Source organism: Phragmites australis, chromosome 12 (genome assembly GCF_958298935.1).
Source record: "Phragmites australis chromosome 12, lpPhrAust1.1, whole genome shotgun sequence".
In the NCBI taxonomy this organism is placed as follows: domain Eukaryota; kingdom Viridiplantae; phylum Streptophyta; class Magnoliopsida; order Poales; family Poaceae; genus Phragmites; species Phragmites australis.
Genome location: NC_084932.1, coordinates 2863841 through 2880450, shown reverse-complemented (window position 1 = coordinate 2880450; position 16610 = coordinate 2863841). Strand labels below are relative to the sequence as shown.

Sequence of the window (16610 nt, the reverse complement as noted above, 5' to 3'; positions counted from 1 at the left end):
CATCGAATTACATAAGTCGAAAGTGAACCACAAATTACATCAAGATAGTTACAAATTACATAAGTCGAAAGTGCAACCACAAATTACATAACTCAGAGCCTCGCCTCCCTACAATAGAACTCACCTTTCGAAGAGATAACTATGGTCATTAAGAACGAGGTGATCCGTGCTCGAATGTTGGAGAGTGCAGAATCCTCGATGTTGCCATCCGGTAAGCTAAATTCCTGCTAAATGAAAGTAGTTATGGAAAAAGTATGCAATTAGCGTGAGAAAAATCATTATATCATCAGATATTTGTAATGAATAAAAGCATTTATGAAAAGCCTATACAATTATCTTACATCTGGGGATTTCATATCCTTTGTTACTATGAATAGCAACATGTGACACGCAATGTAGAATCCGCAGAAATTGCCCAGTAGTTGTTGGTGACACTGGAGAGGGAAAAAACTGTTAGTTCGAAAGGAAAAAATGTAGTAGTAGAGTATTTACAAATATGTCTGCTGGCACTTACCGTGAAGGCGGTCTTATGTATCAGTGTGTGGGGCTCCTTCGGATCGTACTTTGGATCATAGCGCATATCAATGTCAAAAGCCCTACATGCGAAGAGGGATCCAATAGTCAACATTTGGTGTAAGTTTGAAAAGTTCAATATGTAACCTAAGTCATGAAGAGCTTTCTCGTCGAGGATTTGTTTGACAAAAGTATAGTCACGTTGTCCCTGTTCATCGTTAGGTCCCACCACTGGTCTTGATGAATCGAAGTATCAGACCAAGTTCCACTTGGGGGGCAATGACCAGTAAGATCCAATGGCCATCAGTGTTGTGCGCAGCTATCAGGTAGTCCCTCTTCGAAAAGTGGCTCACTGCCCTACCCACATATTCCACAACAAATTCCCTCTGTTGTTCCATCAAAGAAATCGTCACATTTTGGGGGTCAAGGAATCTGAAGGGCTCCTTCTTCCTCGTTTCTTGCATCAAGTGTCTACAGATAAGAAATTAGTTAGATTGGAGAATTCAGTGGTAATAATTAATGAACGTCTAGTTTGAAAGGGCTTACACATGTCTAGTCCATCGAGGTTGAAGAGATCGTATAAGTCGTTGAAGCCCACGAGGAAGTAGTCGTCCCCAGTCAAGAAGTAACAATTTTGGTAATATAACACAATAAAATCCTTCTTCTCTCTACAACCTTGTAGGTAGTAATTATGCAACTCAACACAAGGTTGTCTCGCCTGCCGAAGTGGATATGCCGACAGCAAGGGCTTCCTAAGCTTGAATTTTGGGTTTTCCTTAGTCCAAGCTTTCCCTATCCAACACTTCTCGGCGATTGAGTCCTTACCAGAGGACTTGGATTTCTTCGGCAGCTGCTTCTTAGACCCTGGCCTGGACTTCTTCTTCTTCTTCTCTAGGCTACCCTCAGGTTGCTTACTTGTAGATGGCGGAGTGGGCAAAGGCTTCTTCTTCTTCTCTGGGCTGCCCTTAGGTTGCTTAATTGTAGATGGCGGAGTGGGCAAAGATGACACAACTAGCACATCTCGAAGTTGAGGTTGGGGTAGGGAACTTGAACATCCAGGCGGATCACTCCTATATACTGTGTGCACCACGATGTCCCCCCCTCTTCCATTGGATCCTTTGAAGACGAGCTTGACTCAGTTTTTGGATCCCATCATTGGGGGGAGAGGGGACGAGCAAATCTGTGTCCACGACATTGGCATGTACAAAATCCATGAAGACCACGGCATAGCCAGGACGGATCGGGACCGTCTGTAACACCTGGACATTTGGATGCACTTAACTCTTTGCAACCTCAATATAGTAGCCTCCAGGTCTTATGACCAGCGAGCATGACGTAGGCCCATCGAGAAGGTCTATGGTATCGGACTCCACAGAATGGAGAGAAGACAGGTTGTTCAACCTCCCTGTAGGCTTGACTACTCTTGTGTCCAGCAATGGGCTACCACTCGCTGGTGCACTAGGAATTACGACTCCTTGTGACGTAAACCTTTGCAAGACGTCTTGATAAACGATCTCCCTGATTGACTGGATCAATGCTTCCACATCTATTGGGACTGGTCTCTTCCTCTTCTTATACATCCTGGCGTGTTCGGGGAAGCCTAACTTCTAGCCCTGGGAACAGGACACGCCTCAAACGCGACTTGGGTGCTCAGGATTTCCCAGCGTAGTGGAGAGCACGTCATGTTCTCTAACCCTGGTGAATGAACCTTCGGAGGAGTGGGTTGCTATTTCTTTCACCTTTTGAGCGGTTGTCTCGGTTTCGCTAAATTTGAAGGTGATTTCTCCACTATCTGACAGCGTACCCCTCGCGAGCAAATACGATTGCGATCATCCCGGGAATTGCAACCAAGGATTCTCGCACCCTTCGTTGGCTAACTTTGCATCCTCCGCCTGCTATTTATCCCTTTTCCCCATGTACCCGCTTATGCCCAGGTTGTGATTCTACTTGTTCTTTGCCTGAAGCTGCTTCTTTGCTGAACTCTCCATTTGGAACGTCTCAGAGCTCTTCAACGCCACAAAAGCTTCACAATCCTCTCTTTTAATATATGGGTACTTGCTGAAGGGCTCCAACTCTTTTGCCATATACTCGTTCACAAGCTTGCTCTTGTGGCTTCTCCAAAGTTTGGCAATCATAGCAGCCCTGCAAGCCTTCACCTTCATATTCTCCGAGAACTCCAAAAACGTATTGACACCATCAAACGTATTGACACCATCATTGAACAAGGTGTTATTTTGATCCACAGTGAGCTCATTGAACTTCAGAAGGGTCAATGGCATCCTCTCCCGAGCATTAAGGCCTGCGAGCTTTCGCAACATCTGCAGGGCCTTCTTCTCCATAGGCACACCGTCATCATCGATTTCCGTGATGGTGATCTTTTTAGTCGGCCACTTTGCTTATGCCCTTGGCTTTCGTATTATGGCTCCACTAGGACCTGGTTGTGTAGACGTCTGACTGGGAGCTTGTTCTTCATCAGAGGATATCCAGATGACTCGTTGGTAGACATCTAGTAGATCCGAATATACAGATACAATTGTATAAGTCTTAGTAATTATATTCATTTTTATATGAATTTATGAAAATATGATGTATTTCTTATCTAAAGCGAAGGATCCTACCTAATTTCTAATAGGCAAAGATAGGTCCTAATCCTATTCGAGGATATGTGGCCCGAGTAGGTTTCCATTCTCTTGTACGGTTATGGAGAAAATTTTGGTAGCACCTCCCTGTTGTCTCCAAATACACATCTCGACAATGAGCCGAGAGGGTGTGTATCTGAAGAACAACCGGGAGACACCACCGAAATTCTCTCTAGAACCATACAAGAGCACAGAAATCTACTACTCAGGTCACATATCCTTGAACTATCCAGAGTACATGGACAATTCAGGAGCATCTTATTATAAATATGACGAGTTGCCAAGTCATATTTATAATCAAACACTCCCGGACAGGAGATGACGTAGTAGGTTACGCAACCTAAATTCATTTTTGAAATTTTCTTACAAATTTAATTTTAACCATCATAAACTTGTTGTGCAATATGCATACATTAGTGACAAGAATATACAGCGGTAGATAAACAAGAATAAGAATTAATGTGTGCTGTTAGGACTGAACATAAGTAAGAATAAAAATAGGTAAACATTGAAATTGCATATGCAAAGCATATAAACATCAAGAACATGTTTATGTTATCAAGTTTTACTCTCAGAAAACGGGTTACGACTGATGTCAACATCCAAACGCCGAATTGGCTATCTCATATCATCGGTATGTGTGATAGTGCACTCTTAATTCTCAGATCATTTCTAAGAACAGCATGCACTGCAGCCTCCATATTTATGCATATTGATTCACATACCCTCTATCTCCTATATTACTGTAAATACTACATAGAAATCGCAACTCAATGGTCAACATAAGGAACACGTAGAGTTTAAGTATTCAATAGTAAGTGTTAAATGGGTAAGTTCATATTGTCACACCTAATCGGGGTAATCGGGGAAGAAGGCGTAGGGGAAGACAGCATCAGGGAGGGGGATGGGGACGGCAGGGAGACGGCGGTGGCCTCGGAGACGACCGAGAGAAGGAGGCGAGGAGGAATGGGCGGGGTGCGCGGCGGGACTTAGGCAAAATTGGAGGCTAGGGTTCCTATGTCCGATATTTATAAACATATCATTAGTGACGGGTGAATTTTACCACCCGTCACTAATGAGCGGGTAATCCACCCATCACTGGGACTTTGTAATTAGTGACGGGTGGTAAATTCACCTGTCACTAATGAACTCTTTAATGACATGTGACATTATCACATGTCACTTGTGATCATCCCTCTATTTACATGTATATTGGCTGCATCCTGAAGCAAAGTCAGCATTTGGCAGCAGGATAATCTGATGATGAGAAAAATATACTCAATTAGCTGTCTCACTTGCATTTTCAATTTAACACACTTTTCTAATTAACTGACCTTTTCATTAATTTAGGATAAGTAAGTTCATTACTACAAAAGAAGGTCCGGATTAAAAAAAATACCCATCCAGACTACAAAAGAAGGGTGCTAAATCCAAATTGCTAAATTCGGATTACCACCATAAACCTAGGTAAGTAATGGACTATGATTCATCAATGTCATCGAGGAGTCGCCACCGGTGTTGGCCATCTCCTCATCCTCCTCCTCCTCCTCATCGTCGGTCATGTCGGAGTCGCACATCTCCTTCTCCTCCTGTCGTCGTTGGTCATATCGTAGTCGCCACCCATCTCCTCATCCTCCTCCTCCTCCTCGTCATCGGTCATGTTAGAGTCGCCGCCCATCTCCTCCTCCTCCTCCTCCTCGTCATTGTCAGAGTCACCGCTCATCTCCTCATCCTCCTCCTCGCCGTCGTCTGTGTCGGAGTCACCGCCCATCTCCACCTCCTCCGCCAAGAGGTGTGCGATGGCCTCGTCACTGATGATGGCCTCCGTCGTTCCCTCGGCTTGGCTGATGAGTTCCTTCTCATGGACGGTGCGAGCGATCATCTCGTCGTTGGTAGTCGCTTTCTCCATCTTATACTCCTCCTTTGCCTCCACCATCAAGAGGTCCCAATCGATGTAGTCATCATCGGGCACTGGCATCGAGGAGGACAACGCCAAGTCCTTGTCGTTGGTGGTCATAGACGACACTGGATTAGAGGAGCAGGGCAGTGGGTGCGGCGGAGAGGAGGAAGCTTAGGATGTGTAAATCAGAGGCTAGGGTTTCCGGGCTTGTTATTTATAAACATAAAATTAGTGATGGGTTTTAGATACGACCCTTCACTAATGATCGGGTCTCTCCGTCCTGGGATTCGATCATTAGTGACGGGTGATAAATTAACCTGTCACTATATATATATATATATATATCTTTACTAACGCATGAAGTTCTCACCCATCACTAATGACGATTCGATCATTAGTGACGGGTGGTAAATTAACTCATCACTATCTATATCTTTACTGATGCGTGAAGTTCTCACCCATCACTAATGTGCTCATTCCTCTAAGGATTTACCTAGTATACTGGCTGCATCCTGAAGCAAAGTTAGGATTTGGCAGCCTTCTTCTCCTGCAAACATATCACAAATTCAGACTTAACTGAATATTACAAATTTGAGGTTACATTGATTCATGTATCATTTGGCATGTGGCAGCCATTTTTGTGCTTTCTTGACATGGATCCCTTTGTTATGGTCGGAACGTAGGTATGGAGTCTTCTCGTTCTGCGCAACTTATGGCATGATTGCAGTAGCAAAAGAGGGGATTTCATCAAATTGATTGCACTTGTCCTCATCAACCATGTTTTCAACTCCGACGATCCATCTTTTCCCGTGAGAACCACATGAAGTTTCTTATCTGTCGTGTCAGACACATAAAATACCTGGGCAACTTGTTTAGCAAGTACGAAAAGTTCGTCCTTATATCCGCTGAAATGCTTTGGAGGTTATGCTTTCTCCCTTGTACCGTCAAACTGAGACTTCATTTTCTGGTACCGGTGGTTCCTTGGAAGGAAACATCGATGCCGCATGTACATTATTTTCTTTGACTCGTTCAACCACATACTCTCAGTGTCATCTAAGCATTGTGGGCAAGCTTCACCTTTTCTTTTACTCTGCCCTGACAAGTTACGAAGTGCTGGCAGATCATTGATGGTGACGAACAACATGGCATGTAGGGTGAAGTATTCTCCCTTGTACTGATCCTAAACATCAACGCCTTCAAACCAAAGTGCTTTAAGATCATCCACCAAAGACCTGAGGTACACATCGATATCGTTGACAGGTTGCCTTAGACTAGGAATTAAGTTCGATAATATAATGTATTTTTGCTTTTTACAAAGCCAAGTTTGAAGGTTGTAGATAGACAGTATAATAGGCTAGGTGCTATGTGAGGTACTCATGTTACCAAATGGATTCATACCATCTGTGCTCATATCAAACTTAATATTTCTTAATTCTTTAGCAAACCACCAAATGTGGAATCAATGGTTCTCCATTGAGCTGAATCTACAGGATGCCGTATCATTGTGTCATTCTTACGACCCTCCTTGTGCCACCGTAACAAATTGGGACTCCTTTTTGTTCTAGAACAAACGCTTCAAACGGGGAATTACAGGGAAATACCATATCACCTTTCTAGGAGGCCCTTTTCTCTTGCTGCCTTCCTCCATGTCACCACTGTAATTTCTACGCTTGTATCGATGGGTTTCACAAATAGGACATTGATCTGGGTCTGCATACTCTCTACAAAACAGGACACAATCCTCCTTACATGCATGTGTTTTTTCTACCTTCAATCCCAAAGGACAAACTATCTTCTTCGCGTCGTAGACGGTCTTGGGCACCTTGTTCCCCTCTGGTAGCATGTCCTTTAGCAGATGCAACAATGCTTTGGAACTCCTATCAAACCAACAATGGGTTGCCTTCAATTACATAAGCATAAGCACCGCAAACAACAGCGTGTATTTCTCCTTACAGCCAAGATAAACTGGTGTCTTTGAGTCTCGCACCAGTTCCTGGAATTTGGCAAACTCACCATAATTATACTCATTGTGCCTCTCAGCATCACACACCATTTGGTCCACATTCTCCACAAAATTCACGTAGTTATCATTGAATCCTAATATGTCTGCGTCCTTGAGATAATCATCCATATCATCGGTTGGTGGGAGTCCTTGATCTGTATTGCCATCCGAGAGGACTTGATCCATTTCCCCTTCATTAAGGCCTTCCTCATCGTGTTTGTTCCAAACGTGATATCTCTCTTTGAATCCACACCTTAACAAGTGATCGTACACATTGCCAGGTTTTGAGAACTTCTTCTCATTCTTGCAATCACAGCATGGACACTAAATTACCGTTTTACCCTTACCTTCCATATCCACCACCGCGACAATCAAGAAAGACTTCACCCCGCTTATGTACTTGTTACAAGTACGGCAATCAAGGTACATCCAACTTCGTCCACCATCTACAAATTGAAAAAATATTAATTCTAAATAGAAATAAAAGAGAAGATAGAATAAGTATAAAAATTCTAACTCAATTTAACTAAATTAAGTGTGTACGTGTATTCTAGTGATATTCAAGATAACAATTAACATCCAAATATGATACATGTTATCTATGGCGAAGGATCCTAGCTAATTTTTAATAGGCAGAGATAGGTCCTAATCCTATTCGAGGATATATGACCTAAGTAGGTTTCCATGCTCTTGTACGGTTTTGGAGAAAATTTTGGTAGCGCCTCCCCACTGTTCTCTAAATACACGTCTCGACAATGAGCCGAGAGGGTGTGTATCCGGAGATCAATAGGGAGACACCACCAAAATTCTTTCTAGAACTAGACAAGAGCACATAAACCTACTACTCGGATCACATATCCTCGAACTGTCCAAAGTATGTGGACAATTCGGGAGCATCTTCTTATAAATATGACGAGTTGCCAAGTCATATTTATAATCAAATACTCCCGAACGGGAGACGTAGGTTACACATGTACACTAATTAAGGGGGACAATCCACATATATCAAGATCTGGGAGAAGAAGCAAAATTGTTGATTCCAACTCAAACCCTAGAATTCACCATGCATATATGAGCAGGAGGAGGAGGAGGCAAACCTTCAAAGGCCAGGGACAGACACTAACTTCAAATCACTGAGATTTGATTTGGCCTTAGCAGAATCGCCAAAAAAATTGCCCCTTTGCCGAGTAGCCGCAGTGGACAGACACTTTCTGGTCGTGCTGCTCGGTGAATAAAATAATAGTAAACATCACTCATTAGTCGGGTTATAAGGACACCCGTCACTAATGAGTGAGCCATTAGTGACTGGTCTCATAACAACCTGCCACTAATGAGTTGCCCCGGTAGGGAGCCGCCAAGGCTACATTTAGTGACGGGTTATAAGGACACCTGTCACTAATGACTTAACATTAGTCATGGGTTATAAGGATAGCTGTCACTAATTATTTAACATTAATGATGGGTGATAAGGATACCCGTCACTAATAACACATTAGTGATGGGTGAAAACTAAAACCTATCACTTATGACTTCTACAAGAAGAGATCGACTTTCAGAACAGAGGGCATGCATACAAACAAATAGTACTTCAACATCCCATTCAACAGAGCAGAACTGAACTTCGATGGACGACATCTTAAAGTAATGTCAGGATTTTTCTTCACATTCAAGAACACAGATATACATCCAGAAACTTGAATTTAACTCAAGTCAGTCATACAATATAGTTATGCATACATTACGTACTTATTCAAATATCCATACATCATTACACTTGAGCATTTACTGGAGCACATAACCTCTAATATTTAACATAGTTGAAATCTACAATATTGTATCATAGTACTTCATCGATATACATTAGCGCATGAATTAGTGCACTCTCTTTCGCTTGACATGGACGACATGATGCTTTACCATAGACAGTAAATAATGTCTTATTAACTGATTCATTTTCACTTAAATAAAACCTTATATCAGCTTGGAAGTTGCCTTCAACAGTGAAGTCCACTCCGGGGTCATAAAAGCTTAACTCAAGATGCTCTATAGCTTGATCTAAGATAGCATGAAAGCTAATTGCCGCAAATGTGTCACCAAAATATCCTACAAGTAAAGAAAATAAAATTATGAAAATAATACACACTAACAGTCATGTATATCAAAACAACCGGATTACATATTACTGTACCATATCATATTCATCGAACTGAGCAAGCATCTCACTGATCGAAGCCAAATCCTCTTCGCCCTCCTCAAGCGCTTTTATTCAAAAATAGTTGTAGTCAGGCAAAAAAAACTCATGCTCCTTAAGCACTTTCAGGCACCCTTCAACAGCGTTTTTTCGGAATGCAACGAAATCGGTGATGTCTTGCCACAGGCCCTAATAGTGATATCCTCATTACTTTCTCCCCTTGAACGTATGTCAAAAGAGATAGATAGCTTTACAAAATTCCTTCCATCTGAGTGGATTGCACCAAAGGTACAGTACCACCTATTGCAGGGATTACCTCTTTAAGCCATATGATCAGTTTCAACACCTACACGATAGGATGATATGAATTGAGCTTAATATACTATAAACTCAATTAAATTGTTGTGTCCTAATGAGTGTTACTATGAACCTAACAATGAAGGAGAAAAAGAAAAGAGTTTACTATGATCGGTCTCGATCGTGACCGGTGGGGGAACGCCTGGTGCGTGAGATGATGGAGGAGTTGTCGGGATCCATCCAAGTCCGCCACAGTGACGGCAACGGCCCCCGCCACTACCTTGATCCATCGCCATAACCCTAGCAGGTAGAGGGGCGGGGGCGTACGTCGGGCTATGGTGGGAGGGGGGAGGATGGCAGCAGCGTCGGTGGTGAGGTGCGAATGACGACGGCAGCGGGAGGAGGAAGTGAGCGGACGTGAGCGGAGATGAGAGTGGTCGAGAAAGAGAAATGGGCGGATAAGAGTGGTCGAGCAGATAGGAGTGGCAAAAATTAGTGACAGGTGATAAGGACACCCGTCACAATGAGTCAATCATTAGTGACAGTAACAACTACAACCCGTCACTAATTACTTTAATATTAATGACCCATTACTAATGAGTAGGCTACATTTAGTTATGTGTCCCTTATATACCCGTCACTAATGACTAAATTATTAGTAACGGACTTTAATATGACCCGTCACTAATATCTTTAGTGTCGGATCGTTCCCTCGTCGTCACTAATAAACCCTCATTAGTGACGGGTTTTGTTCGGTCCGAGCCTGGGTCACACATTAGTGACGGATCGGTACTGAACCCGTCACTAATAGTACATTAATGATGCATACTAAGAAACTGTCACTAATAATATATCTATTTTGATAGTTTTTTTACATAGTGAATTCTTCTTGATTGGCTTGCCTCATGAGTTGACAGGCTCAATAGATAATAGCTAAAGCCTAAACCGCGTAGCAGGGCTAGTGGGCTACCCAAGGGGCAGGGGGCGACCCCCCTTCGTGGCTCCGCCCCTGTGTCTAATGTCACTGTAATTTCGTTATCTAACAACTCAGTTTCTCTCTTCCCTTTTTGTGAGCTTTTCCTACTAATAAGTTCCAGGAGCACTACTCCAAAACTATAGACATCTGTTTTTCATTTAGTAGGCTAGTTTGTAGATATACCAGATCCATATAAGTAATATCACCAATAACTGATTCGGCGTGTTGTTTATCCCTCATAATCAACTCTGATATGCTTAATCAGAGATCTTTGGTATGTACCTATCATCTAACAGTATATTTGCTGGTTTGACATCACCATGTCGGATTTTATTATTGATTTTTGAATGCATATAGGCTAGTCCTTCTGTTGACTCTGCATCAATACTTAGGCATACATCCAAGCTGAGAGGGTCCTTCCTATTGTCGTGAAGAATTTTTGGAGGCTACCTTTAGAGAAACTCATAGACCAGCATTGGGGCATAAACTTCGAGGCAACAACCTATGAGCATAACAATGTTCTTGTGGATGACTTGTGATGACTTCATTTGCAAACCGTTCATTTTGTTGCATAGTACCATTAATCGGCTTCTTTACTGTAACTAGTTCATTGTAATGAAGGTCCTTGTAAACTTCACTGAAGGAATCTTTCCATTGAAGTTGCTATGTTTTAAAATTGGCTTGACTCCTCCTTTTTTTATATCTTAATGATTTTTGCTTGTTCTAATGTAGGACCATCATTCCTTTTGCAAACATCTCTCATCTTCCTTTTCTCTTTGCGAAGAAGGAAAACCAGAAGTGCTATAATAAGAAGACCACCTATTCCTCCTATACGAGGAGCAATGAAATTGCATTATATATTACATAAACTTTATATAATTAAGATGTCACAAAAAAATGGAGCAGTATATGTAATTTTTTTGGGAATGCAAAACTGTTTAGCGTAAAACCACATTAGTTTGAGTCTTATTGATGAGATTTGTGTGGATAGGATTCAATAACAATTGATATCGAAGGGGCACACTAGGCACAATTTGTGAATAACCCCTTGTGGGACAATAAATCACTTTTTAGGATCTTTTCACCTCACAACTCTTTTAGGTCGATATAAATAGCTTACAGTGGATCTCGTAGGGTTCTTTTGGATCTAGGAATTGAATTAGATCCACAAAATTGTAGGTACAATTGAAATCCATGTTGAATTGGACTTTGTTTACAAATTTAAATCAAGTGTTTGGATCCGAACTAAGGGTTTTTTTTATCCAAATTAATCTCTTCATCCAAATAGATCCCAATGAAGATAGATATTCTATCTGCTTCCAAATTTAAGGTGCGGTTTGACTCAATGCGATCTTCAAACTACTTTTTGGCCGATGATTTCCATTACGGTGTATTAATTGTTCATCATAACAAAATCACCATAATATGAAAGTACTCTCAAATACTAATCCCATGGTAGTACCAATTTTTGTAACAAAATCTATGTATTGAGAGACTATTTGTTAGCTAGAATTAAGTTATGAAGTTGGAACCTTCAAAATGCGTACAGGCCTTAGTAACTGATGGAGTACTAGGGTGTACGCCATAATTAACGAGGTGCTCAACCAGTCACTTACCTACTGACGCCTTTGCTTGCAGAGTAAATACATTGCCCCTAGTTCCGGTTGGGCAGGTACATTATTCGTAGCCTCTTGCCCTGTTGAGGCATGTACCTTTGCAAGGATATTGATCTGGCCTCTGACACTCATCAATGTCTACAAACCAACTATGCATGGGTTAGAATGTTAATTAGATAGCTCGACTCGTCTCAAGAAAAATAGTAGTAATTCAAAGCATATATATGTAAACTACACTTACCCTGGCATCCGCTTTGTATGTATGGATTTCCTTCGTACCCATCCGAGCACTACTCGAAAACTATAGACATCTCTTTTTTCAGTTAGTAAGCATGTTTGTAGATATACCGGATCCATATAAGTAATGTCACCAATAACTGATTCGGCGTGTTGTTTATCCCTCATAATCAACTTTAATATGCCAAAATCGAAGATCTTTGGTACGTACGTACCTATCATCCAGCAATATATTTGCTGGTTTGACATCACCATGTCTGATTTTATTATTGGTTTTTGAATGCATATAGGCTAGTCCTTCTGCTGACTCTGTAACAATACTTGGGCATACATCCAAGCTGAGAGGGTCCTTCCTGTTTCCTTGAAGAATGTCATGGAGGCTACCTTTCGAGAGAAACTCATAGACCAGCATTAGGGCATCAACTTCGAGGCAACAACCTAAGAGCATAACAATGTTCTTGTGGATGACTTGAGATTGCATGATGACTTCATTTGCAAACTGTTCATTTTGAATATCATTAATTGGCTTCTTTACTGCAACAATGTTCTTTATAGGTTGACACCGATAACATTTTTTCCTGGATCAGCCCCTGAAAAAAATGAAAATGATGAAGTAGTAGTGATGATCTGATCAGTTCATAGCAGGTGCTTGATGAGGCCCATGGCAAGGTATTTGGACTTGTTCTTGATCATCCGGAGTGCCCCTTCTCCTCGATCGCCACCGTGACGCGCCACCTCCACACCAGTGAAGACAAACACATACGGTTCATACTCATCCGTAAGGAAGAACTCCCTGCCAATAGTAGAGCCCCCTACCTGGCTGCTATCCGCCAGTATGTGCGTATCTTTTTCTTTGTCTTTTCTCTAGAATAAGCAGTGGTAAAATTTTCAGGAATTTAATTGTTTTTTAGAAAAAGGCAGAAGCTTTGCGAGTCAATCAAGCAAATAAGAGAAGACAATATGTAGACCCCGACAGGCCTAAGAATCATAGGTTACATAGTGCTTTACAGGAACAAAATGCTACGCGAGACCATGAGACAGTTATGCAAAGAAACAAAAAGCTCTCCTATGTTGCAAAATGTCCTCTTTAGTTATAGTCGCTACTTTGTGAAAAAATATTATTACGTTGAAAAATTCTCCTATTTCTCTCATTCCATATATTTCACATGATATAAATCGTCGTGCCATTAAAAATATCATCCTATTCCTCTTCTTCCAAGATTCCACATGATATAAAATCACTTTGCCATCAAAAGCTTGGCTCCAACCTTTCAACAATCCAATGATGCCAACTTCAGAGCGCCAACTTCATGGTTTGATGAGGCCAACTTCAAGGATTGATGAGGCCAACTTCAGAGCGCCAAGTTGTCGGCTGTCAGGACCTTTTTCTACACAAGTGTCCAAGCGAAAAACTCTCATTCCTTTCCCGGACGGGCTTCCATATTTGGTGCTTCCAGGATTTCTTTCTCAAATGTATATGGTGTTGTTCCACTTCTACCTCCGAAGCAGTTGCTGACCGGTGAACACAGCTCTAGAACGGGAAGGATATTAGGGGTCTTGATTTTGATGGCACATACTCCATCATACATCTTGATTTTTTTTTCACCTTCGCATTGAAACATATAGAATATTAGTGGGTTTTCTGTAAAAACGCAGACCACATATACTGTTCATTCCGGGTTGATTTCATCGAAGCACGAGTTTTTGTGGGGATCCGAACAGCACAGGGAGGGGTGTGCTCCGGTAATTAGGGTTACACGGGTGTGGCAGGGAAGCAGCAGCGACGCACTATTAACCTTGTTTGCTGGCAAGTTAATTACTTATGAGAACAAATGTAAATCTATCAAGAAAACCACTACATTTTTGTTACTCCATACATCAATCCATCTACAACATCTACTGAGATAACTAGAACAAAAAAACATTCAGAGGCACAACAAGTGTGGTTTCACTCTCATGTTAGCACATCTATGCTAAGCTAGCTCCACCTAATATGTATGACACGTAGTTATATAGCAGTGATATAGAGTAGTAACAGCTGCCAAAATCGGTTGACCTTAATTTGGTTGAAACTCTCGTAAATTTTTTTAGTAATAACTCTTATCCTAAATCAGACTGTTACAAGACCAAACAAATTCAATGGTTGCCAAAGAAACGCATTCTATAGAATAAGTAGTGGTCGAATTTTCTTAAAAATCCAATTGCTTCTGTCCATGTATATATGATGCACAATGATTATACGTATGTTGAACATCAGTATAGGCCAGACCCCTCATCTCATACTCATATGACACGGAAAGAGTTAATTATGCACTTACATGCCGCAACAATGAACATGATCGCCCATATGACAACTGCAAACTCTTAATTTATCAGCACAAATGTGTAAATATATCAATATAAAAGAAAGGTAGTATATTTTGATTACTCCATATAACAATTCGTCCATAACATCTACTGAGTTAATATAGCTACAAGGGGAGGAGAGAAAAAACATCCGGAGGCATAATAAATGCAGCCTCACACACATATTAGCTCACATTCATGATGGCCTCCACCGATGTGACAAGTTATTTAGAAGTAATATCAAGTAGTAACAGTACGTTGCAAACGTCAGTTGCTCTCATATTGGTTCAAACGCCTCGTAACCTTTAGTACTAATAACTCTTCTCCTAAATCATACTGTTGCAAGATTAGCACCAAACCAATCAATGGTTGCCAAAGAAATGCAATTCTATCGTTCCCGTACCCATGGTTGTCATGCCGAGAGTCTATAAATATGCATACGCGTCGCCATCGATCTACTCATGCCATTGTAGCTACCGACGCCTCAATCCGATCGACCGAGCTCCAGAATAATTCTCGGCCATGGCCTGCAAGATGATCATAGCAGCAGCTGCTGTCCTGATACTTTCGTTCCTTCTGCCGTCAGGTAACTAAGAACAAATTCTTCTTCTTCTACCTCCTACCTTGTAACTAACACCCATTAGAATCTATTTTTCATTAAGCAGATGTGGAAGCTATCGGCCCGTGCCCACTCTTTCGCAGCAGAGTTCCCCAGTGCCTCTCCAAGGCGACCTGCAGAGCCCGGTGCCGGGACGAGGGCTACACCAACGGCTTCTGCGACGAATTTCAAGGTGTCAAGAACATCTGCATTTGCATACAGTGCTCAAATGATAAACTGCAGGTTGGCAAGAGCCCGTCGCCTCTGCCGGCGCCGGAGCGCATGAACATGAACAATTAGTAGCATGATATATGTGTACCTCCATAAAAGGATTTGATGTGGTTGGGTTTGTTTGTATGGGAATAAGCTGGTGGTGATTTGTCATACCGTGAATCAGAATTGAACGTACCGGTTTTTTTTTTCATCGACTCTTCGCAATACTGCATTTTATTTTCTTATTTAGAATAATTAGATGGATGGCAGCTAGGAGGAGCTTTGCCTGTTCTTTTGATAGAGGAATAGAGTTTAGAAGTTACATCACCCATAATTCTGTAACTTTTTTTAGCAGTGCTATTTTCCTCCTATCCATAAATCAATATTTCTAGATACATTCTTCACACTAAAGTACTAAACCACCGATATGCAAATTAAGTTGAGACACCAAGATGATAAGTGTTTCAGGCTATCAAACTCCATGGGTCCTGAACACCTTCCTGAGCCCATATGTGATCCCCATGGCCATCCACCACGGCCCTGAACCCAGCATGGTAAGTCACCAAGGACCCAGCCCAGAACCGGCCCTAGCAAACCGAACACCGCCAGCGTGCCGGTCGCCGTCGCCACAACCACTGCCACCCACACCTTGTAGCTGGTGACGAACCACGCCGCGAGCAGCGGCACAGCCGCCCTGGCGGCGAACGACAGTGCCGAGGCTGCTGCGGCCTGGCCTGGGCTCGGCAGCCCGGCCTGTCCCATTGGGGTCCCGTGGGCCGTCTCAACCCGCTTGAGCTCGGCCAGCTCGACGTCGAGCTGCGCGTGCATGGACACGCACGTACTCGCCGATATCGATGGCCATGCTTCATGCTCCGGCGATGAGACCCGCCTGGCCGGTCAGGAGCACGGCGCGCAGGTCGATCGGCGGGTCGCGCGGCGACGACGCTCGGAAACGGGGCCGTCGCTCGCGTCAAGCACCGCAGCGCGCATGCCACTGGACCTGCCGCGTCGACGACGGCGACATGGCGGCAATGGCGTCCTCCTTGGACCCTGGGCCTAGGACGGTGAGCTTGCTGTCGACC

General features: G+C 42.5%; 1 protein-coding gene and 2 pseudogenes across 1 annotated transcript; all 3 read right to left on the bottom strand.

Annotated features, from left to right (window-relative positions):
* Nucleotides 1–8855: 8855 nt before the first annotated feature.
* On the bottom strand, nucleotides 8856–12291 carry LOC133887284 (wall-associated receptor kinase 17-like; annotated as a pseudogene).
* An 80-nt stretch (nucleotides 12292–12371) lies between these two features.
* LOC133887283 (wall-associated receptor kinase 2-like) lies at nucleotides 12372–13960 on the bottom strand (annotated as a pseudogene).
* Nucleotides 13961–16000: 2040 nt separating this feature from the next.
* On the bottom strand, nucleotides 16001–16356 carry LOC133887281 (vacuolar iron transporter homolog 4-like). Its single transcript, XM_062327221.1, has 2 exons — nucleotides 16125–16356; nucleotides 16001–16068 (listed from the first exon to the last, which is right to left on the bottom strand). The coding sequence occupies exons 1-2, from the start codon at nucleotides 16354–16356 to the stop codon at nucleotides 16001–16003; spliced, it is 300 nt and encodes a 99-aa protein (XP_062183205.1).
* Nucleotides 16357–16610: the final 254 nt, after the last annotated feature.